Here is a 25970-nt window from a genome sequence, read left to right as displayed (position 1 = left end):
CACACATAGGAGAGCTGAAAGAATTCATTACTTGTAGACCTACATTACAGGAAATGTTAAATTAGCCATGCAGGCAAAAGTAAAATGACACCAAATAGAAATAGAAATGTAGACAAAGAAATAGAAATGCTAAAAAAGATAATAACTACATGGATATATATGAGATATTTTGCTTATTACTGAAGATAATTGACTAGACAAAAACAAAAATATTTACAATGTAGTATGGAGTTTATCACACACAAAAGTAGAATATTGTGAGAGGTATGGGTCTAGTTTCATTCTCCTGCATATGGATATCCAGTTATCCCAGCACCACTTGCTGAAGAGGCAGTCTCGTCCCCAGTGTATAGGCTTGGTGTCTTTGTCGAAGATCAGATGGCTGTATGTGTGTGGATCCCACTGTATATTCCACTCTGTGGAATATACCCAGAGGAATGGAAATCAAGTCGAAGGTATACCTGTTCTCCAATGTTCATTGCAGCACTATTTACAATAGCTAAGAGTTGGAACCAGCCCAAATGTCCATCATCAGATGAGTGGATACGAAAAAAGTGGTATATCTACACAATGGAATACTATTCTGCTATAAAAAAACATGAAATACTGCCATTTGCAACAACACAGATGGACCTAGAGAGAATTATATTAAGTGAAACGAGTCAGGCACAGAAAGAGAAATATCACATGTTCTCACTTATTTGTGGGAGCTAAAAATAAATAAATAAATAAATACACAAATAAACTGAGGGGGAGGGAGGAAGACACAACAATTACAATTCCTTGAACTTGATATGACAAGAGAACAGATATGAGATTGTTGGGAGGGAGGGAGGTTTCGGTAATGGGCCGCAATAATCAACCACATTGTATATTGATGAAATAAAACAATATTTTTTTAAAAAGTAAAATATATAACAAGAATATAAAAACTAGAAGGGGGGAGATAGAACTACAAGGTTCCCACACTACTCAAAATGACATAATATCACTTAAAAATATACAATCATAAATTAAAGATAAAATAAAACAAAACATTATAGCTAATAAATCAACAAGAGATTTTAAAAACTTCAGAAAAATTTTCAATTAATCCAAAAGAATGTAGAATAAAAGAAAAGAGGAATGAAGAACAGATAAAGTAAAGAGAAAACAAACTGCAAGATGACAGGGCTGGCCTGTTAACTCACTTTGGAAAGTATCATGCTGATAACATCAAGGTCAAGGGCTTGGATCTCCTTACCAGCCAGCAGCAAAAAGTGCAAGATGACAGATTTAAACCTAACATTTTCGAAAATCACACTAAATATAGTTTAAATATCACTAGTTAAAAGGTGGAGATTACCAACATACAAGAGCAAGACCTAACTATATGCTGCTTATAAGATATGCATTTCAAAAATAAAGACTTAAACAGATTAAAATAAAATTATTAAAAAGTATATACCATGTAAACATTAACAAAAGAAAGCTGAAGTGGCTATATTAATATCAAATAGAATAGATTTCAGAGCAAAGAATATTATTACTAGAGATAATAGAGGTCATTTCATAATGATAAGGGGATCAAGTCATTAATCATGAATGCTTATACACACAATAACAGAGTTTCAAAATATGTGAAGCAAAAACTGATAGAATGACAAGAATAGACAAATCCACAATTATAGTTAGAGATTTCATTATCCCTCTCTCAATAATTAATAGAAGAAGTAGACAAAAAACCAGTAAGACCATAAAAAATCTGAATAATACTATTAATCAACTGGACCAAGGTGACAATACAGATCACTCAAAAAAGCAGCAGTAGAATACATTCTTATTGAGTGCACATGAAACATTTACTGAGATAAACCATATTATGGGCCATAAAAAAGTATACATAATTGTAAAAGGAATAAAGTCATAAAAAGAATATTCTCAGATCACAATAGAATTCATTTTAAAATTAAAATTAGGAACATCTTTAGAAAAATGCCAAGACATTAGGAAACTAAACATACTTTTAAACAACCTATGTCAAAGAAAAAAATCAAAAAGGAAATTAGAAAATATCTTGAACTGGGCCGGCCTGTGGCTCACTCGGGAGAGTGTGGTGCTGATAACACCAAGGCCATGGGTTCAGATCCCATATAGGGATGGCCGGTTTGCTCACTGGGTGAGCGTGGTGCTGACAACACCAAGTCAAGGGTTAAGATCCCCTTACCGGTCATCTTTAAAAAAAAAAAAAAATATCTTGAACTGAATATAAATGAAAACACAACATATAAAATTTGTGGGACACACTGCTAAAATACTTTATGGAAAAGAAAATACTAAAATTGCTAAAGTACTTATGGAAATTTATAGTGCTAAATACTTGTATTAGAAAAGAAGATTGTTCTAAAATCAGTGACCTCAGCTATCACACTAAGAAAACGGAAAAAGTACAAACTAAGCTTAAAGGAAGCAGAAGAAAGGAAATAGTGAAGATCAGAGAATAAATCAATGAAATAGAAAGCAGAAAAATAGAAAAATACTCAATGAAGCCAAAAACTGGTCTTTCAGAAGATTAATAAAACTGATAAACCTCTAGCCAGAATGATTGTGAAAAAAAGAGAGAGGATACAAAGTACCAATATCAAGAATGAGAAAGGAAATGTTACTACACATTCTATAAACATAAAAAGGTGATAAAAGGAATATTATGAGCAACTTAATATCAACAAATAAATTCTTTAAGACACAACTACCAAACCTAAATAAAAAGAAAGATAAACTAAATAGCCCTATTTTAGTTAAAGAAATTGAATTTATAGTTGAAGAACATTACCAAAAAAAGAAAAAATGAACACAAGCAGACCCAGACGGTTTCACAAGTAAATTACATCAATATTTAAGAAAGAAAAAAATACCAACTCAACACAAATCTTTCTAGAAAATTGAAGAGAAGGTAATCATTCTGAGGCTAGCATTATGTTTATATGAAAATGAGACAAAGATATTACAAGAAACATAGACATACATGAAAAATTATAAACAAAAACTTAGCAAACCATATCCAACAATTTAAAAAGTAATTAATGCATAATGACCAAAGGAGAATTTATCTTAGAAATGCAAAGTTGGTGTTATATTTCTAACATGTGAAAATCAAAATAATTCACCATTTAATAAACTAAAAAAAGAAAAAAGTACATCTCAATAAATACAGAAAAAGAATTTGACAAAATCCAACATCCATTCTAATGCAGAAATAGAAACTTCTTCAAAATGATGTTAAAAAACCAAACAACAAAAAAAACCTTTGAGCAATTACAGCTAACTTCATACTTAGTGGTGAAAGTCTAAATGCTTTTCCCCTAAGTTCAGGAACAAGGCAAGGCAAGGTTGTTTGCATTCATCATTACTATTCAACATTATACTGGAAGTTTTAGCCAGGGCACTTAGGCAAGAGAGAGAAAAAATAGGGGGAAAAAAAGACATCTAGTTTGGAAAGGAAAAAGTAAAACTGTTTTTATTCATAGACAATATGATCCTACAGTCACAAAATATTAAGAAATTCATTTTTTAAAAAACTACTAGAATTAATAAATAAGTTCAGCAAGTTCACAGGATAAAAGATTAATATTCAAAAATAAATTGCATTTCTGTATGTCAGCAATCAACAATCCAAAAATAAAATTAAGTAACAATACCATTCATGATAGTACCAAAAATAACAAAATAACTAGAAAGAACTTTAACAAAAGAAATACAAGACCAGCACACTGAAAACTACAAAACATTGCTGATAGAAACTAAATAAATTATAAATAAATGGAGAAACATTCCATATTCACAAGATGAGAAGACTCAGTATTATGAAGAAGTCAATTCTCTCCTATTTGATCTATAGGTTCAACACAATCCCTGTTCTAAACCCCAGCAGGCTATTTTCCAGATATTCACAACAGATCTAAAAACATATATGAATGTGCAAAGGACCTAGAATATCCAAAACAACTTCAAAAAACAACAAAGTTGAAGAGCGAAGGCTATCTGATTTTAAGAATTATAATGCTATATAGGGCTATGGTCTAAATGTCTGTGTCCTCCCTTCCCCCACCCCAAAATTCATATATTTAAATTCCCAAGGTGATGGTAGTAGAAGGTGGGGCACTTAGGGAGGTGATTAGATCATGAGGGTGGAGCCCTCATGAATGGGATCAGTGCCCTTACAAACCAAGCCAAGGGAGCTCATTTGCCCCTTCCACCATGTGAAAACACAGAAAGAAGGCACCATCTATAAACCAGGAAACAGGTCATCACCAAACCCTGAATCTACTGGTGCCTTGATGTGGAATTTCTCAGCCTTCAGAACTGTGAGGTCTACATTTCTATTGTTTATAAGCCACCAGTTTATCTTATTTTCTTATAGCAGCCTAAATGGACTAAAACATATAGTAATCAAGATATGTGTTACTGACATACAGAGAGACAAATAGGTCAGTGGAACAGAGAATCCAGAAATAAACGTCCACATATATGGTCAACTGATTTTTGAAAAAGATGCCAAAGCAATATAGTAGGGAAAGGACAGTCATTTCAACAAATGGCACTGGGACAACTGAATATCCACATGCACAAAGATCAATTTACAACTTTACCTCAGATCATACAAAAATTAAGTCAAAATAGATCACAAACCTAAACGTAAGAGCTAAGACCATAAAAGCTTTAGAAGAAAAACATAGGAGAAAATCTTAGTGACTCTGACATAGGCAAAGATTTCTTAAATCCAACACCAAAATACAATCCATACAAGAAAAAAAAAAAGGAATTAGACTTCTTCAAAATAAAAAACATTTGTACTTAAGTCACCATTAAAAAAAAAATACAATACCCAGACTAGGAGAAAATATTTACAATTTGTATGCATAAAATATAAAGAACGCTCAAAAATCAGTAATGACAAAACAAACAAGCCAATCTTAAAATGGGCAACAGATTTGAACAGACACTTCACCAAAGAAGATTTGGATAGCATCAAGCACATGAAAAGATGTTCAACATCATCAGTCACTAGAAAAATGCAAAGTAAAATCACAATGAGCTAAAATTAAAGATTGTCCATACCAATTATTGGCAAGAAGGAGGAATTGGAATGCTCATATACTAATGAACAGAATGTAAAATGGTAAAACCACTCTGGAGAAAATTTTGGTGGGTTCATAAAAGCTTTACACAGAGTAATAAATGATCCAGCCATTTGACTTCTAGGTTTAAAAGAAATAAAAGCAAATATCCATACAAAGACTCATGCATAATGTTCATAACCATTTCATTTGTAATGGTGCAAAACTGTTTACAATTTACATTCAAGTGGTTCAGAAAAAGAAAACTATACATGTTGTGATAATTAATTCTAGGTGTTAGGTGTTAACTTGATTAGATTAACGAATACTGAGAAACCTGGTAAAGCCATCTTTTTAGGTGTGTCCATAAGGGTGTTTCCAGAATAGATTAGCATGTAAGCCTAAGTGGACTAGTTGGGAAAGATCCACCCCCAATATGGGTGGGAACCATCCAATCCACTGGAGTCCTAGAGAAAAAAAACGAAGAAAAAAGGCAAATCTTTTGCTCTATTCTGCTGAAGCTCATATACATTCTGCTCTCCTGTTCATGGACATCAGAGCTCGAGACTTCAGCTTTTGGGTTCCAGGACTTAACACCAATGGCACCAGAAGCTTCCCTAGTTCTAAGGCCTTTGGACTCAGACTGAGCCACACTGCTGGTACCCAGGACTTACAACAAGGACACGAGCAGCTTCCCTGGTTCTGAGGCCTTTGGACTCGGACTGAGCCATGCTGATGGCATCCAGTTTGCAGACGGCCCATTGTGGGACTCCTCTTCAAAACTGTGTGAGACAATTCCCCTAATAAATCCCCTCTCATATACTGATAATGTATCTTATTGATTCTATCTCTCCAGAGAACCCTAATACACATATACATTCATACATATATGTATACGTAGAGAGAGAGAGACAGAGGCAGAAACAGAGAAAGAGAGAAAATTCAATAGTAACAAAATTTTGGCAATTTATGAATCTGGGTAAAAAGCTGCAGGTGTTCATTACGCTGTCATTTCAACTTTTCTGTGGTCTTGAAATTTTTTAAAGATTGGGTAAAAACCTCCTTTTATAAAACTTTCAACTTTCAACTGCTTAAAAAAGGTAGGGTCCACATCTTTTTCATTTTTATACCACTGGTATTTACCAAACAAGAGAAATTCTTATTAAATAAGTGATTGAATTAATAAATTAATTAGTATGTAAATATAAAATGGTAAAAAATAGATTCAGAGTAACTTGATGATACTGAAATAGGTGCCCTGATGAGGATCTTCTTGCTTTCTTCTCTTATGATGACATCTTTTTAAAAATTTTTATGAAAAGAATTCATATATAAAGAGAATTTTTCAATAAACCTCCATGTACTTATCAATTGGCTTAAACAATCATCAACTCATGACCAATCAAGTTTCATCTATTCTCTCATCTACTTACTCCCCATCCCCTGAATTATTTTGAAGCAAATCTCAGATATTACATCATTTCAGCTGTGAATATTTCTGTATTTACCTCAAAAATATAGAGGTCCTTAAGAAAATAACCACAATTTTCATTACCAAACTTAGAATATAACAAGATTTCCTTAATATTATCAAATATCCTGTCTGGATACAAATTTCTCAGATTATCTCATAATTTTAACAGTTGATGTTCAAATCAACATACAAACAACATTGATATGGGTATATTCTAAAATGCTATTACTCACAAATCCCAGGTACCTATGTGATTTATTCGCACAACCATCCATCACCTCTTCACTGGTAAGACATAAGAAAATGAGAAAGGAAGGATGAGCCTTTTGCTAATAATTGGTTCAGAAAGACCTCCCACCTGTCTCCAGCTCTCACCTGATGGTATAAAACAGGCTCAAGTTCAACATCTTAGATACTACTTTGTTACTCCTGGCACAAACATTCACTGGTTTGTGATTTTTAAAATTAATTAACAGACTAAAACCCATTTTAGAAAATGCCTGATTTGTTTCCTATGGACAGCACTGATGACAGTCAAAGGGAGTTGTTAAAGCACATCATGACAAACAGTCTCTGAATTCCCCATATTTACGAGGAAAACCCCAGAAAATCTGAGATGTCTCCTAAGAGTTTAAACTTCAGAGAATTATTTTATTTATTTTCTAATATGTACAAAAAAAGTAAAGAAAATGTTATTTTCTTTGACACTACTTAGTGCAGATTCACAAAGTTGTTTTATGACTAAATCTAACAATGTGTTTAACCAATTAAAAGTATTCACAATTAAATCTACAACAGGAAAGTTTGTGTTTTTTACATTCAAGTACTTATTCTATGCTGCTATCAAGAAACACCTCTAACTGAAATACACTCACTTCTTACTAAAGTGACAGCCCTGAGAAAGAGGCTCTCTCTTTGCTCATTGCTTCAGGCCAGTGTTTCCTTAAAGGACTCATGACTCTGGAAACAGTTGAATATAGTAAATAGAAAAGAGCCTCTGCAAAGCTTTTGGAATTATTTTCCTTTATTTCCAGCTTTCTATTCCCTATTTACTTTGTTCTCTATTTCTTACCTCGACCCTCTTCTCTTCTTCCCAGTCATCCTTCAGGCATTTTACAATTGATGGGCTGTTAATGCAATTGTTATTGGCAAGGATCATCAATGGATGCCAAACCACTGGATAGATGGTTGTTGAGAGATAGGTTATTCATACCTTTTCCAATAGGGCATGCCAATAGATCTCCCCAGAGTTACTTACTAACCGCATGGGGGTAAAGGTACCTTTATAACGGAGAGATCTGGAAGTCATCACATTAAGTGATCAAATTTTACTGAGCAATAACAGTGAGAAAAACCCTAATAGGAGGCAACATAAAGTACACAATATTCCCTATGAAGTGTTCTTGCCAAAAATGTTTAACTTGAATCTAATCAAGCCTCTAGACCTATTCAATTTACAGGAAATATAGGGAATAGACTAGCAACAAGTTAAACAGCAGTATGGGGAAGCAATCAAACAAATCCAGAATATGGAAAGTTTTACAAGAAAAATGTCCTGGACTCATGAAAAAAAAAAAAAAATCAACATCATGAATAAAGAGTGGGGAAACTGTTCTAGATGAAAAGATTAAAAGCCTAAAGAGACAAAACAATCGAATGTAGTATGTTCACTTTGATCATATCCTGGTTCAAAACACCACCACCAAAGAAGATGATGAAGAACAGAAAAGGAAAAAAAAAAAAGCTATAAGGCTATAAGAGACATTTGGGGGACAACTAGGGAGACTGGAATATGGACTGGATATTAGACTATAGTAGGAAATTATTATTAATTTTCTTAGATGTGATAATTGCATTATGGCTTTTTAGAAGAAATGTCTTTATTCTTAGGATATGCATGTTGAAGCATTTAGGGATCAAGAGTATGATGCCTGACACCTATACTCAAATGATTCCGAGAGAACCTGCCAATGTGATAAAGTGTTAACAGCTGTTGAATCTAGGTGGCTAGCATGAGTATTCACTGTACCGTTCTTCTAACTTCTATGGCTATTTAAATTTTTAAAACAAAAGAAAAAGGTTGGGAAAAAATAAAAATAAAATGATGGGATGTTTGGTGGGGCTGGTGGAGGTGACACTTTCTCAATCTGCATAAATTAAAGTCACTCCTGAAAAAAATTAGATTAACTCTTTTAGAACCTGGAGTGGAGAAAGGGGAGGAGAGAGTTCCCTTAGTGGCTACTTTCTGCCTTCTGAGTTACTTTTTCTTTTTCCTAGCTGGTGTTTAGAGATACTTTCTATTCCCTTCTCCTCACTCAGAGCAGTCTTCCTGGCTAGTTTTCAGGCATTTGCCTAGCCTAACTTCTTGATTCTTCTCTTTCATCCTGGGTTAATTCAGTCCCTTTTAACTTTTAACTTCACATTTGCCCAGGATTCTTTTCATTTTTGGCTCACTCAGAACCATTTTCTTCACCTGATTTGTGGGAGCCACAATCATTCACCTATGGTTCTTTTTCTTCTTGGTCACCTTTTCTTACTCATTCTGAAGGTAAATTAAGAGGCATTTGCATTTTTATTAAGCCTGCCAGAAGTGACTTTCTGCCTACAAGAGAAAGAGCACTGACATTGGCCATGAATAACTGTGGGTGTGTATGTGTTTGATAGGAATGGTGACAGTGATAGGGAGGATCTATTTACCACCTTGTGTACTTCTTTGTATCAAAGGGTCTCTGTATCTAAAGTAAATATTTGTTGATAGTATAGGGGGAAAAAGGAAGAAATGCCTATAAATTATTTTCAGCTCAATAAGTTAAAATTATTTTGGTTTTTCTCAGCATACATTATAAATAATAATCCACAGACTAATGTCCAAATTAGTCCAAGTCAATTTAAGACTAAATACTATTTATATTTGCTCCCTCAACACAGCACACAGCAAAGCAAGTTTAAGTTTAAGGTCTATTACAAAAAAATAGTAATTAAAATGATGCTATATTCATATTGCAAATGAGTGTTATACTTTATATTATACTTAATATAAGCTAGTGTTCCTTTGGATATAAATTTTAACATTCAAAATTTTAAATATTTAGTGTAATCTATACAGCAGGGGTCAGGAGTTTGGGATTTCAGCATTAACCTACTGGTCTACTACTACTGCTGCTGAACCCACAGTTGTAGGAACTGAGCCCGTAAGTCCAAACCCAGTTCTTGATCAAATCCAGAATCTATCCCTTACTATAGGAATTATTTCTGGGCTTTGTCTTCCCAAGTCCTTGTCTTCTCCAGCTGGATGCTCTATATGAGACCAGAGTTTTAAACAGCTTTTCCAAGACCTCCCATGTCTAAAGTAATGACTCTGGATGCCAGACCCATATCTAGACATCTACTCTCAGCTCCTAGCAGTCTCTAGAGCCCATAGCAGAAGTGCCCTGGTCTGGCCCACCTCACTCATCTAAGGTTCTCACATAAAGTCTATAAATGTTGGAAAAATTTGCCATCACAGTTCATCATCCTTATAAAGAGTAAATAATTTCACTAATAAAGGACTTCTGCTTCCATAAACAAAGAAGCAGTCTGAAGACAGAAACAAAGTTTCAAAAATACAAATTTTATAGTTTTAATTTCAATATGAATATAAACATACTTTTGATTATAAAAGAAAGATTTACATAAGTCTCATGTGTAAAACAGATGTATAAGCACTTAATTAAAAAATAAGTATATATTCTGTAGGATTTAATGGGAGAATTCAAAGTCTTGAAAATAGGAAAATACTATCACTAATACCTTTAGTAAGACGAATGCACACAAACTCGTGTACGTTAACAAAGGAGATTCAGTTAAATGAATCACTTCTTAAAATCAATTAAAAGTTCTTCACATTTTCTCCTTGCCTTCCTATTATTAATACAACACTAAATGGTATTTCATCTAGATCAAAAGCAATAAAGAACAGTTATTATCTATGAATAATTTTTATAATATAAGTATAAAAAATTATTTAAAACTTTATTATGAGATTAGAATTAAGTTTCATTTTTTAAACAAAATAAACTATATCATTAAAAGTAGATTTCAAAGACTTAAGAGTAATTATGTATTTCTTTTTCTTACTAATCATACTCCAACAGATACAAACCTAGTGTGAAATACATACATAGCAGAGTTGAATTACAATACAGTTGGATTAAGTCACCACTTACTCTGGGTGAAGTTAGATATGAATATTTATAATATATTTTAACTAACTTGAGAATGCTATCCAGGTATGAAGTAACGGACTTTATAAAATTAACTATTTTGACAGATTAAGAAGTAATGCTTAAAGACAAAACTACTTCTAAACTACTCTTGAGAGTTTGGCAATGGATCTCTTGTATAAAAAGCTAAATTTTGAAAGAGGGTGAGACTTGGAGTTCTCAAGTTAGAATGCCAACTAGACTGTAAGTTCCTTGAATGCCAAGGAAATATTGTTTTGAATCTCAAAACCTAAACACAGCAAGTACTCATTAAATACTTCTTGATTATCTAAAGCAGTCTTAAAAATAACAAAGGAATAATTCTTACACATATGAAGTTTGAAAATCTATGATATAATCATATGATGTTGGAACTTAAATCCAAGACTGACTCCAAAGCCTATGATCTTCTCACTAAGCCTTTTTTCTTTTCTTCACTAAAATAATTTAATTACAAAAGCATTTTAAAAGATATGTTTACATTAATAAAGAGACCATAATCTCAAAATATTGGTTCAGGTACATGAAAAATAAGTAAAATAAGTAAAAATAAGACAACTGTGAACACGGATTCATCTTCCTTAAAAAAGGAATAGCCACACTACAAAAACCAAAAACATAAAGTAAATGAGGGGTGGGAGAGTGTGGGATGGCAAGAAAAGAGGGAGACCAAGTACATATTGCGGAGAAGATGAGAAAGAGGGAGAGAGGTGGAGGGACAGGGAGAGGAAGAATGCTGGGGGAAAGAACACTGAGGAAACAGGAGGAGGGGAAAAGGAGAGAGAAAGTGAGGAAGAAAGAGAGGAAGGGAGAAATGCATCTGAATCAGTATCACTTCTAATTACTGGGAATAACAACAGCAGTATTTTCATTGTGCAAAACACAACCAAATGGAGAAGTTGTTCACTTGCTTTACTCCCCCCAAATTACAAGAGAATATATAACTAACAAAAGAAAAAGACAAAATGTATTAATACAATAGAATGGTAAATTTAAGAACCAACTTCCATAATTTAAAGAAAATCTAAATATGAACACTGTTTAGTCACATTTAAACATAAGGAAAATATTGCCCAATTATAACAACAGCCAAAGAAGTCTCTGTTCATAATCTAAGCTTATTCTCTACTGAAATCTAACATTTAAAAAATATTAGACACAAAATTACATAAATGGCTAATAAGAAACTATGCCATAAGTCTCTGTTTAAAACATAAAAATGCTTCTCTTCCCGTTTAATTCTAAGACTTCCTAGGGAAATTTTAGGACAATATAAACATAAATTTAGGCTACAAAGACAACATAATGCTATAAAAATAATCTTGTGGTTTTAATGGCTTTTGAACACCACAAATAAAAAGATTTTAAAAGGCTTCTAAACAAATACAACCCAATTTTTCTTATTTAGTACTTTGTAATTAAATAGGTAAATCAGATGTTAGAGAGAAAATTTTAAACATTATATTACAAATGCTACATAAGTTCATTTAGTATAAACTATTCAAAAATACTTTGAATCATTTAAAACAACAAAAAATTAGTAAGACTACACAGTTGGACAATTAGTCTCTTTTGGTTTATTCTGATGTTTTTATATAGTGAACTGCTTTAAACAGAGTCATTCCACTGCTTATAAAGATAACTTTCAAATGGTAAGAACAAAAATCTCTAAAGTAAACATTTTTCATAATTTTGCCATACCTTTAGCTAAAGCTTCTTTATATTTTTCTCTGGCATAATTCATTTCTTTTATTAATTGCCTATAGCTGGATTTTAATTTCTCCAATTCTGTCTTTGTAACCTGTCAAAGAAAGAAAATGCAAACTTTTTTAAATGTTTAAATTTAAATTGGTTAAGAAGTTAAATTCCAAAGCATTAACTGAGGTGTATTTTACTGGTTATAGGTCAGAGTTGCTCTTTAATGTAAATTATAGACAATAAACTAAAAACTAGTTTAAAAATCAATGAAACTCAATGTATATAAACACAGATACTAACTTCTTAAAAATAACAAATCAAGGATAATGCTGTCCTCATCTAAAATTTAAACACCAACTAATTAATTTGCTATGTACAGAAATATTTTCTGTAATTTAAAAAATGGATTAAAATATTTATTTTAATTATATAAAGTAATTTTGAATTATATTTCACCAGTTCTAATATGCATTTTTTTTTTAACATTTTAATATCTCTGAAAAGAGGATGCATTTCATATATATAGGAACAATCACTGTCAGACAGGTAACAGTCATGACAGTGGTCACTGCATGCACACATGAATTTGGTTATTATTTCTATGGAATAACTAAACAATTGCAACTCCTTAACTCTGAAGTCACAAAGCCATTTAAATATGATGTGAGGAGAAAATATGAGTCCCCGATGTCATCTGCAAATCTGCAAATATACCTTCTGAGAAGACTAAGAAAGCAACAGCATCAACAACTTGCAAAAGAGGAATCAGCAACATAGAAGAAAATGCCAGAGCCCCCAAAAAGAAATTTTGTATTATCAATGTTTTTGATGGCACAAAGAACGACATTGTGTGAATAAACAAAAATAGCAACAACAATGATATAAATATAAATGAGAAAACTATAAGCAAGAATTTCTGATGAACATAGATGCAAAAATTCTCAACCAAATACTAGCAAACCAAACTCCATATCACATCAAAAAGATCCACCATAATCAGGTGGAATTTATCACAGCGATGCAAGTATGGTTCGACATATGCAAATCAATAAACGTGATATACCACGTTTTCCCCACGCAGGGAAAAGGTGAAAGCTTTTCGTCTAAGAATAGGAGCAAGACAAGGATGCCCACTCTCATCACTCTTCTTTAACAAAACATTGGAAGTTCTAGTCAGAGCAATTAGACAAGAGAAAGAAAGAAAGGGCATCCAACTTGGAAAAGATGAAGTCGAATTGTCCCTGTTTGTGGATGACATGATCTTACATAGAGAAAAACCTAAAGTCACAACCAAAAAATTCTTAGAGCTGATAAACAAACTCAGTAAAGTTTCAGGATGTAAAATCAATATGCAAAAATCAGTAGTGTTTATATACACCAACAATGAATAAGCAGAAAAAGAAATCAAGAAAGTAAGCCTATTTACAATAGCAACTGAAAAAATAAAATATCTAGGAATAAATTTAACCAAGGAGGTAAAAAATCTCTACAATGAAAATTACAAAACATGACAACTTTACAATGAAAAAAATTAACGAGGACACAAAGAAGTGGAAAGACATTACATGCTTATGGATTGGAAGAATTTTGTCAAAAGGACCATACTTCCCAAAGCATTCTATAGATTCAGTGCAATCCCTATCAAAATACCAATGACATTCCTCACAGAAATAGAAAAAGCAATCCTAAAATTCATATGAAACCACAAAAGACCCTGAATAGCCAAAGCAATCCTGAGCAAAAAGCACAAAGCTAGAGGCATTACACTACCTGACTCCAGAATATACTACAAAGCTATAGTAATCAAAACAGTATGCTACTAGCATAAAAACAGGCATTGGATCAATGGAACAGAATACAGAACATAGAAATAAATCCACATATTTACAGCCAACTGGTCTTTGACAAAGGTGCCAAGAACATACATTGGGGAAAGGACAGCCTCTTCAATAAATGGGACAACTGGATAACCATATGCCAAAGAAAGAAACTAGACTCCTATCAGTTACCACATACCAAAATCAACTCAAAATGGATAAAAGACTTAAATGTAAGACCTGAAACTATAAAAGTCCTAGAAGAAAACAAAGCAATAATAGAAAAGTGGAATTACATCAAACTAAAAGCTTCTGCACAGGAAAAGAAACAACAGAGTGAAGAGGCAACCACCAGAATGGGAGAAAATATTTGCAAACTATTCATCTGACAAAGGACTAATATCCCGAATATACAAGGAACTTAAACTCAAGAGCAAAAAAAAATCTTATTAAAAAATGGGCAAATGATATTTTTCAAAAGAATACATACAAATGGCCAACAGTTACATGAAAAAATGCTTGATATCTCTAATCATCAGTGAAATGCAAATCAAAACCACAATGAGATATCACCTCACCTCAATTAGAACTAGATAAAAAATAACAGATGCTAGTAAGGATGCAGAGAAAGGGAAACTCTTATACACTGTTGGTGGGAATGTAAATTTGTACAGCCATTATAGAAACCTGTATGGAGATTCCTCAAAAAACTAAAAGTAGAACTAAAATATGATCCAGCAATCCTACTGCAGGGTATTGATCCAAAGAAAAGAAAATTAGCACACCAAAGAGATATCTGCACCCCCATGTTTACTGAAGCTCTATCCACAATAGCCAAGATATTGAATCAACCTAGATATCTGTCAACAGATGAATGGATAAAGAAAATGTGGTATATACACACAATGGAATAATATGCAGCCATGTAAAAGAATGAAATCCTATTATTTGCAGCAACATGGATGAGCCTAGAAGACATTATGTTAAGTGAAATAAGTCAGGCAAAGAAAGATAAATACCGCATGTTTTTACTCATATGTGAGAGCTAAAAAAATTAAAAATAAGTTGAATTTATAGAAGTAGAGAGTAGAACTGTGGTTCCTAGAGGCTGAGAACAGAAGGGGAGAAGGGGATAGTGAGAGGTTGATTAACAGACACAAAATTACAGCTAGATAGGAAAAATAAGTTCTAATGGTATACAGTAGTGCTAAGCATCTATAATTAACAGTAATTTACTGTATGTTCTCAAATGGCTAGGCAAGAAGAGCTCAAATGTTCTTATCACAAAGAAAGGATAAATTTGTGTGTTGATGAATTTTCTAATACACTGATTTGATCATCACACATTGTATACATGTATTCGAATATCTCTGTACTCCATAAGTATGTACAATCAATACATTTCAATTAAAAAATAAACAAATTTCCTTAAATTAAAAAAAAGAAATATGATTCTAGAAAATCTGTTAAGAAGTCTGTGTGAGTCGTGTGCTAGTCAATGACAAAGTCAATTCAAATATGACTGAACTGTGGAGCCTATAATAAACCACCTTTGTGTAAAAAAAAAATGATATAAATATAAATGAGTTCAAATCATTCTCCTTTCATGAAAAAGCTCATTGGTTAACTTTTGAAGTTGCTAAAGAACCAATTCATTATTCGAATTAATTGGTAAAAGCAAGCATTTATCTGATGTTTCCTATATGAACTATACCTTAGAGTAACCAAATAGTTGATATAGGAAAAAGTCTACGTTTTCAAAAAATTCCAGATAGTGAATGCACTAGAAAATGAAAGAAGTGAAACACTGCCATTGTATAAATACCAATAAAATAATGGGTCTAAGCAATGAACATTAATCAATAGTTTCTTACACTGATGGGAAACTTTTTTAATAGATTGATCAGGTTGAAAACACTGGAACCTATTAGCCAAGTTTAACATCACAAAAAGATAAACAAGTAGATATTACATGCTTCCTGATATGAAACACCAGGAATTCTAAACCACCACTATGACGTATTCTTGCCCAAAATAAACAGCCAGAGTATTATCAAGCCTCTAGATCTAACTTGCAGTTTGCCGGAAAAATAAAGGCTAAAGGAATATATGAGATCACATCATAAGATGCTAACAGCAAAATTCCAAAAGGAAGAAATTCAATTCTATAGAATTGAATAATTCAGTAATTCAGTTTCTTCCAAAATAAATTGCATATTTTAAAAGGGGGCAGGAAGGGGAACCTACAGATTAAAAGAGAATTATTCAAATGGTATATATTGTCCATGTCTGGATCCTGATTCAAACAAACCAACTGTAAAAAACATTTAAACAATCATTTGAAAACAGGATAGGATGTCTAATAACATTAAGTAATTATTGTTATTTAGGTGGATTAATGACAAGATGTAGTTATATTTTTTAAAAGAATCCTTATTTTAGCAATACATACTAAAATATTTATGGATAAAAAGATATCTGAGATTTTCTTTAAAATAATCCAGTATAGAAGAAAAAGTAGGTGGAACTATAAGAAAAAAAAAAAAAGTGACTACGTGGGTGATGGATAGACGAGAGTTCATTTTACTATTTTTTCTTCTTCCATACACTTAAAAATTTCCATAATAAAACAGTTTTAAAAAGGTATCCAGAAGAGACAGACTCCGAATGTGAAGAAAATTTAGGAATACCTTAACTAAGTTATTTTGCCTACATTTCCTTTTTTTATTTATGAATAGTGTTACATGACACAATTTATTTTTTTAAGAAGGCTGTAAGAGCTATTTCAGGAAATAAAAAATAAAAATTCTAAGAGATAAGAAAGCATCATGTCATAGTTTAATTGGCAGCATTTTTCTTCTTTCTTAGGAGTACATAAAATAACAATCTATCTTATAATCAATGTTTTATATTCAATAAAATATTACTTAGAGACATCAAATCTATTTCTTGTCAGAAAATGATGAATAAACAATTTTTAAAGTCAAACAAGATAAAATATTTCAGTGAGTTTAAAAAACAAATTAAAGAATTCCAATATGGAAAGACGAACCTTGATCATCTCTGCCTCTATCTGCTGATGAACGCCTATATAACTCTTCTTCACCTGCTGCTTGTCCTTGATCATCATGGTGAGCCTGTGCAAGGGTCCAGAGTTTAGGTCCTCTGCATGTGTCTTCATTATCCTACTAAGTTGTTCTGTCTGCTGAATCATAAGCAGCCAAGACTTGAAAAAAGAAAAATAAAGAAAATTAGCATTTGTATTAGCAGTTTTCATTTAGCTGTGCTTTAAGTGTTCAAAAACTTTATGTATTTAGAGCTACATAAATTTTTACATTTATATAAAAATAGCAGGTTTCTGGCAATTGTGCAATGAGCTATAAATGATTTTTATTTAACATCTTCAACTTCAACTACAAATGCTTCAAAATGAAATAATCAGAGACTACGCAAAATACTAGAAAAAGGATTACAGGAGTCTTTGATAGTCCACACTTGCAGTCTTCATTTTATCACTTCTCATTTATTTTCCAACACACTGAAGTATTGCTCTACTCACACCATTCATAATGCGCCGGTAAGGTCAACAATTCTTAATGGTCAAATGCAATAGATATTTTCCCATCTTCATCTGAAGATGCTCTCTGTGGCATCTGATCTGGCTAACTCACTTCTTCCTGAAACTGTCTTCTTTTTTGGCTTGCATGCCTTCCCATCTTATCTTTGAACATTCCCAGCTTGTTTTCATCCCTTTCTAAAATTTCCTTCTTAATCTTTGATATTTGCCCTTCTTTTGCTGTCTGTGTCTTTAATACTGGTATTCTCTGGGTTTCTATTTATAGCCCTCCTCTTTGCTTAATATATACCATCAGTCCTCAGTAGTTTTTCCAGCATAACAACACATTGCCTCAATGGCAGAGACACATAATGGTGGGCTGGGGACAAGTGGGAATATGGAAACTTCTGGAACACATCATTTGTTATTAGTTAGACTTCCTTGTGTATACCGAAAAAGTAAAAGGAATGCTCTTCACTATAGGTCTTCAGAATTATATTCATAAATAATTACTTGAGACCTATCATGGTCAGGGAGGGTCCATGTTAAATTTTTTTTTTTTTAAAAAGGACAAGGTATGGTTTCAGAATTTATAAGAATAATTTCCTACTCCATTACTTTTGATCTGTGAATGAACAGAATTATTACCTTCCTGTTAATATTCCAATGTACTTCTAAATCAAACTTTTATTTTATAAGCATCTAAATCAAAATTTTAGCCTAAAGGAAGCACAGTCACACTCTGCACTAGCCAGGGTCTAAATTGGTGATCCTGTTTTCAATATACTGCAACATATGTTTTTTAAAAAAATTATAATAATAACCTCTGAGGACATTTGTCTAGGAAGAAAGGGTCACTGTTAGTTGTGAAATGTTATGATGAACATGGAACACGACATGTAAGCACTAACATGCTCCTGACATTACAGAACAATTTAAAACTGATGTAGCCCTTCCTTTAAAATCTAAAATTTAACAGAGGCAAACAATAAAAAACTACAAAAACATGTATTAAAAACATAAACTAAATAGCCATGATAACTCATACAGGTTTTGCCTTTTTCATCTAATATTTTTCACTCTAAAAAATATAATATTGGAAAAACATTCTATGGCATGTACAGAATGTTAAGGCTACAAAAAAAGTGAGAGAAGTCAGTGTTCTTGCCCTATATTCAAAACATAAATATTCTCTATGTGCTTTGTAGCAATAAATTTTTGTGATTCTATGGCAGAGTCCTTGCAGCCTAGGGGAGAAACCTTCTTGAAAGCCAACATTAAAGACCACATGATTAGGTCAGATTGCTCTCCTCTCCCAGAGAGACACATCCCATCATGCCTAATAACCCTGTTCACTGTAGTCACTGCAGGAAGTCCAAGATCCCAAAGCATATATTATCACTCTGACTGCCAATCCCATATTGCCCTCAATATTTCCTAATCTGACCCAAGCCACTATCTATAGAATCTTGTACCCTCAAGAACTTTTGCTCTATGATTAGAGAAGTCCTTATACCTCTTAGAACTTTCCATTTATCTTCTAGTTTTAACAAAAACCTAGCTCTATCCCACCCCAACACCCAACTGCTACAAATAAACATTCCCTCTTGTCTTACAAAAGTCCCTGCTCCTTTGAAGCTTAGGCCACCCTTCCCCATGAACAATACATCAGCAAGTCTTTCAGATTTTATTTCCGAAGTCAACCACAAATCTACCCACTTCTCTCCATCTCCACTGCCACTCCTTTTGGAGGTTATAATTATCTCTGGCTTAGACTGTTACAAAACTTTTCAAACTGTGTATTTTTATGCTTCTTTCCAATCCATTCCCCCTAAAGTAGCAAAAGAAATTAATATTATTGTCTTGCTTAAAACTCCATATTGGCTTTCCTTTGCATTTAAAGAAAAATCCAAACTCCTTTCTAAGACCTATAATGTTTCCCATTATCTGTCCTCTGTCAATCCTTCCAGCTTTGTGTTTTGCTATTCTCCATGTAGCTAAATAAATTCAAGGAGCATTTCCTGAGCATATCAAGCTCCAATCTCTTTCTAGAAGTTTTTCCCTTTTCTTTACATGCCAAGAGGAAGGAAGGAAGGAAGGAAAGGAAGGAGAGAAAGAGGGAGGGAGGGAGGGCAGGAGGAAAGGAGGGACGGAGGAGGGGAAGAAAGGAAGGAATAATGTAGAATAAAACTATTAATTGAATATATGCCATAAAAACGGGTTTTTAAAATCTTTTTTTTTTTTTTGAGCTAGAATTAGTATTACAATGGGGAAGAAAAAATAAACAGGTCTATCTTCAACTGATAAAACAATAGAAGGATTAGAGCAGCATGTAATGAGAATGAAACACCAATTCAAAAGGAAGAGCCAGGAGTAGCAAGAAAATGTTTGGGTGGTATATTGCTTGAATTTATGGGTGGCTGGAATATTTGTTAAAAGAGAGGAAAGTAAAATGTTAACAGATGCTTAGTAAAGAAATGAACAAAAGTAAAAATGTACTTCAACATTTGCAATAAAACTCATATAGCACTTTGCAGATATAGCTCTTTGATTATAGCATAGCAATGACCAGGACAAAGAAAAATTGTGTGTTGTTTAGGATAGTTTGTAAAGGATAATTCTTTGTAACCTAATAAACAAAACATTGCAGGCCATCTGCAGATATTCCAAATGCTCTATTGTATAGTAGCCTGTTTGCTAATAATGTTCCTTGTAATGGGATTTTACCAGTAATAACAGTCAATGGTGCTGAAAGTTACAAATAGGTTAAGAAATACGAAAAAGTAAAAATACTTGAAGTTTCATTTTAGAAAAATTTCACAGACAAAAAATTAATACAATTCAAAAAAGAAACACTGTGGTAAAATTTACAAAACAGAATATATATACTAATAACTACTGAAAAAAGAGATACAAAATGTAAAAGTAATAAAAATTTAACTATAATAGATGACATAAATCCCAGAGGATATTAACAAAAATAAGGAATGAGAGATTGATGGGAAGAAGTTTAAGTATGTTCATTTCCTAACCTTTCAAACAGAAGAGTCAGAAAACAGCTATAGTTCTAAAGTTTGTAAATCAAACGATATAGATTGAGGTTTATAATTCCTAAGTGTCAAAGGTTATACAAGTGAGTGTTTAACAAAAGCAGACTATATATAACTTCTGAATTATCAAAAGTGACTTTTAAGGAAAGGTAACACTGTCCACTAAAAAAAAAAAAAAGAAAAAGGAACAAAAAATGAATAACAATTGAAAATAAATTATAAAATAAAAATCATATAAATATATGTTAAACATTATATGAAAATGAGATAAACACTTATGAAAAGAAAAACATCAAATCAAAGAGAGAACAAAACTTCACTATATGCAATGTGTATGAAATAGAAGTAAAATAACATATAACAACAACAACAAAAGTAAAAACACACAGAAAAATGTGAACAAGACCCAGTAGTTACTATAGTTGAATGATATAAAGTTGAATTCTAGGCATAAAATATAAAACAAAGAAGAGCACATTATAATATAAATCTATATGTTGCAGAAAACAGTGCACCAAAACACACAAAGCAAAAATAATAGAAAATGCAATGAGAAATTAAAAGAGGTAGAAGAATTAAATACTTCCATCTCTGTCTGTGACAGATAAACTAAAAAATAAATACTATAGAGTATCTGAATAAATAATAATAAATAATTATGTTTGATACTGATGGAGTCTGGATGTGTTGTCCCCTCCAAAACTCATGTGGAAATTTGATCTCCAATGTGGCAGTGTTGGAAACTGATTGAGTCACGGGGGCGGATCCCTCATGAACGGACTAATGCTATCCCTGGGGGAGGAGTGGTAGTGAGTGAGTTCTCGCTCTACTAGTTCCCGTGAGACCTGATTGTTTTAAAGGACCCTGGCACCACCCCTCTCTCTCCCTCTTGATTCCTCTCGCCATGTGATCTGCTTGTACCTGCCAGCTGCCTGAGGCCCATGCCAGATGCAGCTGTCCCAGAACCGTAAGCCAAATAAACCTCTTTTCCTTATAAATTACCCAGTCTCAAGTATTTCTGTTACAGCAACACAAAACGGACTAAAACAGATACTAATAAATATGTTTGGTCTTTTATTATATATAAAGTTTATTACCTATAGGGTATAGATACCTATTTTTTAAAAATCTGTGGACTATTTTTAATAATCAGAAAATACTGAGTTACAAAAAAAGTTACATATTTCCTCAAAAATAGAAATAGTGCATACTACATTCTCTAGATAGCCTCTTGCAATTAAAGGAAGAAAATCATTTAACAGAATTTTTAAAAACCTCTTTAAAAATTGAATCATTCCTAAATAATGCATAAGCCAAAAACTGAAGTTTTTCAACTAACTGAACCTAAAAAATAACAGTAAGCAAAATACGGACTATCAAAATCTAAGTTATAACAGCTCAGTCTGTTTAAGAAAGATTTGCAATTTCTAAGTAAGAAAATATAAAAGTATTAAAATCATTTTAGAAGAAGAATATAAGGAAAGTATAAGGGAAAACTGAAAAGAAAAAATAGAAGATATAAATAAGACAAAAATTAAAAAAGAAAAAAATAATGTTGAAAACAGTAGAGACCTCTGGTCAAGATGACAGAATAGAAGTTCCCCATTGTCACTCTCTCCCACAATCAATGAATTTACAACTATTAAAAAGCAACAACAGCCAAGCTGGGGCTGCTAGAGCTCAGGATAAGAGAAGGAGAGACCTATGGAGTTCATGAAGGCAGAAGAAGCCATGATGAGAGAAAGAAAGGACCGCTCTGACAATCTGAAGACCCAGCTGCTTCAAGTCTGGAGCTGGTGAGTACATGGAGCAAGAGCTGGCAAAAGCCGCAGCTGTGCCCTTTGTACAAAGTTGCTTGGAGGAAGCAGGGGAGAAGAGGGTCTTGATGGCCCCCAGGCAAGCAACACCACTAACAGAGTTTCCGTGTGCCCACATAGGAGCAAAAGGTCACAGACAACTGAAAAAAGGAGTCACTCAGAGGCCAGTGAGTCACCACAAGGGGTCGGTGCATGATCCACCCCATGGGAAGTGTTTGGAGTACAGGAAGTAGGGGAGATCAGCCCCATGGAGGAACAATGGGATACAGCATAGATAGCTGATCTGCCTTCCAATCAGCACAAGCCCACTCAGTGAAGACTGGTCAGGAATATAGAACTGCAGGGGTGCAGTCTACTCAAAAGACTGAGGCCCAGATCAGTTTACTCACAACCCAGCTGTACTGGACCTCATAAGACATAGAAGTGATTACAAGGTCAACAATTCAAACCTGAGCTGCACAAAAAGTCTTCCCCACAGAATCAGCAGCAAAGCAGTAATTTAGCTCAACCACAGAACTCAAATGTTGGTCCCCGTAGGAAGTTCCCCCATTTTGGAAGTAAGCAAAGACAACAAATTAGTTCCAGTGCAGAGTTCAATTCGTGGGAACAGCAAATAATCCAACACAGAACTGAATGAAAAAACAAAATATCCACAGATCGGAGAGTTTTGATATTAACCAATAAAGGTCTAACACCACCAAAGAACACCTATAAAACCTAGAAGGACTGGAAGACCCCTGCGCTCCCAAGCCAGGGACGGGGGAGGGACTGGGCCTCAGTCACACACCTTGACATCTGCAACTAGCCCAGCAATGACCAACCTGGCCACCGCCAGAAGTGCCCTGGCCTCCCAAGCCAGAGCAGTGGGGAAGCCAATGGCCTCAGTCACACCTCCCCAACATCCACATCAAGCCCAGCAACAACCACTGAACCACCGCCAGAAGCACCTGAGGTTCCAGAGCCAGGGAGGTGAGGGGCCAAGGGCCTCAGCCATGCCCCCCGACTTCCACAACCAGCCCAGCTATGACCACTGGGCTGCCATCCGAAATGCCTCAGGCTCCCGAGCCAGGGCCCTGTGGGGCCAAGGGGCTCAGCCACTCCGCCCCAACCTCCACACCCAGCCCAGCGATGACAACCAAGTTGCCACCAGAAACACCCCAGATTCTTGAGCCGGGGTGTTGGGGGGCCAAGGGCCCCTCAGCCATGGTGCCCCCTTCATCCGCATCCAGCCCAGCCACAACTGAGCCACTACTCGAAGCTCCCTGGCCTCCCCTGTCAGAATGAAGTGGGTGACATGGGCCTCAAAACACCCTCCCTTCTTCCTCCTCCTCCCATCCTATCTCCCTCTCCCTTCTCCTCTCCCCCTCTCCTCAACTGCTCTGCAACAATATCTTAGAATGTAAAAATAATAATAATAATAATAAATAAAATTTTTTTTAAATAAGAAAACATTAAAAAGCAGAGCTTGATTATAGGAGGAAAAAAAGAAAGTATCTAAAGTTAGGCCTAAGAAATGAGAAATAACCACAGACTAATAATAAATTACAAGAACTTTGACAGAAAATTATGAAAAATAAATGAAAGGGATTCTATTATTTCTCTTCTTTTAAAGAGGAATATAAATTACCAAAATTGACACAGCAAGAAATAGTATACAAATCATCTGATTGTTGAGACATAGATTCCTAGCCCTTTACCCGTGCTCTCCCTTGCTAAGTGGCTCTACTCAGGGTAGAAAGGTTGGAAGAAGGCTCTGGCATGCACTAACTCTCTCTCCTGCTCTTTTTCATTCTTCTCTGTTTCCTTGTAGCTCTTCTAAAACTTTTGAACATTTTCCCTAAATTAAATCCTGTCTGTTGAACTACATGATGTAAGTTCTGTTTTCCTGACTTAATCTTAACTCTTATGGATAGGAAATTCAAAGGGACAAATAACCATAGAACACATGATTGTCATGAGCCAATTTTGAATAAAATACCTCTAATCAAGTACAAGGCTCAAATATCTTGCTATTGAATAATTTCAAGTTTTTATGAAAGAAAACTTTGGTGCTACCTACATTGCTTATAAGAACCAAGGATGAAAAGAAAAGTTCCTAAGACCACCATGACATTGAGAAACCAAAGCAGAACCAAGTAGAATCCCTGAGTTGAAAAGAAAGCTGAGATTCTGGGAAGAACAAGGCAGCTAGAGTATTGCATATGTAGGATAAGACAGGTAAAACCTACCAAGAGTGAATCATAAATAAATAGCAATTCTGAAAAAAAATAATAATGAATAGGGAGATTGAATCAGTAATCAAACACTTCTCAAGAAAAAAAGCCCCAGGACCTGATGGCATCACTAGTGAAATCTACAAGGTTTATAAAAGAACTAAGGTGAATCCTTCTCAAAATCTTCCAAAAAACTGAAGAGGAGAGAATGTTTCCAAATTCATTCTACAAAGCCAGTATTACCCTGATACCAAAGCCAGACAAGTACACTACAAGAAAAGAAAATTACAGACTAATATCCCTGATGAACATAGATGCAAAAATCCTCAACAAACCACTAGCAAACCAAATTCAACAGCACATTAAAAGGATCATACACCATGACCAAGTGAGGTTTATCCCTGGGACACAAGAATGATTCAACATATACAAATCAATAAATGTGACAAACCCATTAACAGAATGAGGGATAAATGTATATGATTTTCTCAATAGATGCAGAAAGAATATTTAACAAGACTCAACATCCTTTCATGATAAAACTCTCAACAAATCAGGTATAGAAGAAACATATCTCAACATAATAAAGGCCATATATGACAAGCCCACGGCTAACATCACACTCAATGGTGAAAAACTAAAAGCTTTTCCTCTAAGATCATAGACAAAGATGCCCACTCTTGCCACTTCAAATCAATACATTATTGGAAGTCCTAGCCAGAACACTTAGCTAGGAAATAAAAGACACCCATATCAGAAAGAAAAAAGTAAAACTGTTTGCAGTATACAGGACCTTATATATAGAAAATTCTAAAGACTCCATTTAAAAACTGTTAGAACTAATAAATTTGGTAAAGTTGCAGGGTACAAAAATCAACATATAAAAATCAGTAGTGTTTCTATACACTAGTAACAAACTATCAAAAAAAAATAAAACAAAGAAAAGAATCCCATTTAAAATAGCATCAAAAATAATAAAATACTTCAAAATAAATTTAACCAAAGAGG

General features: G+C 33.7%; 1 protein-coding gene across 5 annotated transcripts in view; it reads right to left on the bottom strand.

The window, feature by feature from the left end:
- Positions 1-25970, bottom strand: part of FER (FER tyrosine kinase) — a 468630-nt gene that overhangs the window by 377040 nt on the left and 65620 nt on the right. For all 5 annotated transcript variants that reach the window (XM_063085334.1, XM_063085333.1, XM_063085335.1 and 2 more), the window contains exons 3-4: positions 17379-17552; positions 12513-12612 (exon numbers count right to left, since the gene is read on the bottom strand). In XM_063085334.1, the coding sequence (XP_062941404.1) occupies positions 12513-12612; positions 17379-17552 (274 nt within the window). The remainder of the gene's footprint in view (positions 1-12512; positions 12613-17378; positions 17553-25970) is intronic.

The sequence above is a fragment of the Cynocephalus volans genome, chromosome 2, assembly GCF_027409185.1.
Source record: "Cynocephalus volans isolate mCynVol1 chromosome 2, mCynVol1.pri, whole genome shotgun sequence".
Lineage (NCBI taxonomy): Eukaryota > Metazoa > Chordata > Mammalia > Dermoptera > Cynocephalidae > Cynocephalus > Cynocephalus volans.
This window is presented reverse-complemented; position numbering and strand designations above follow the sequence as displayed.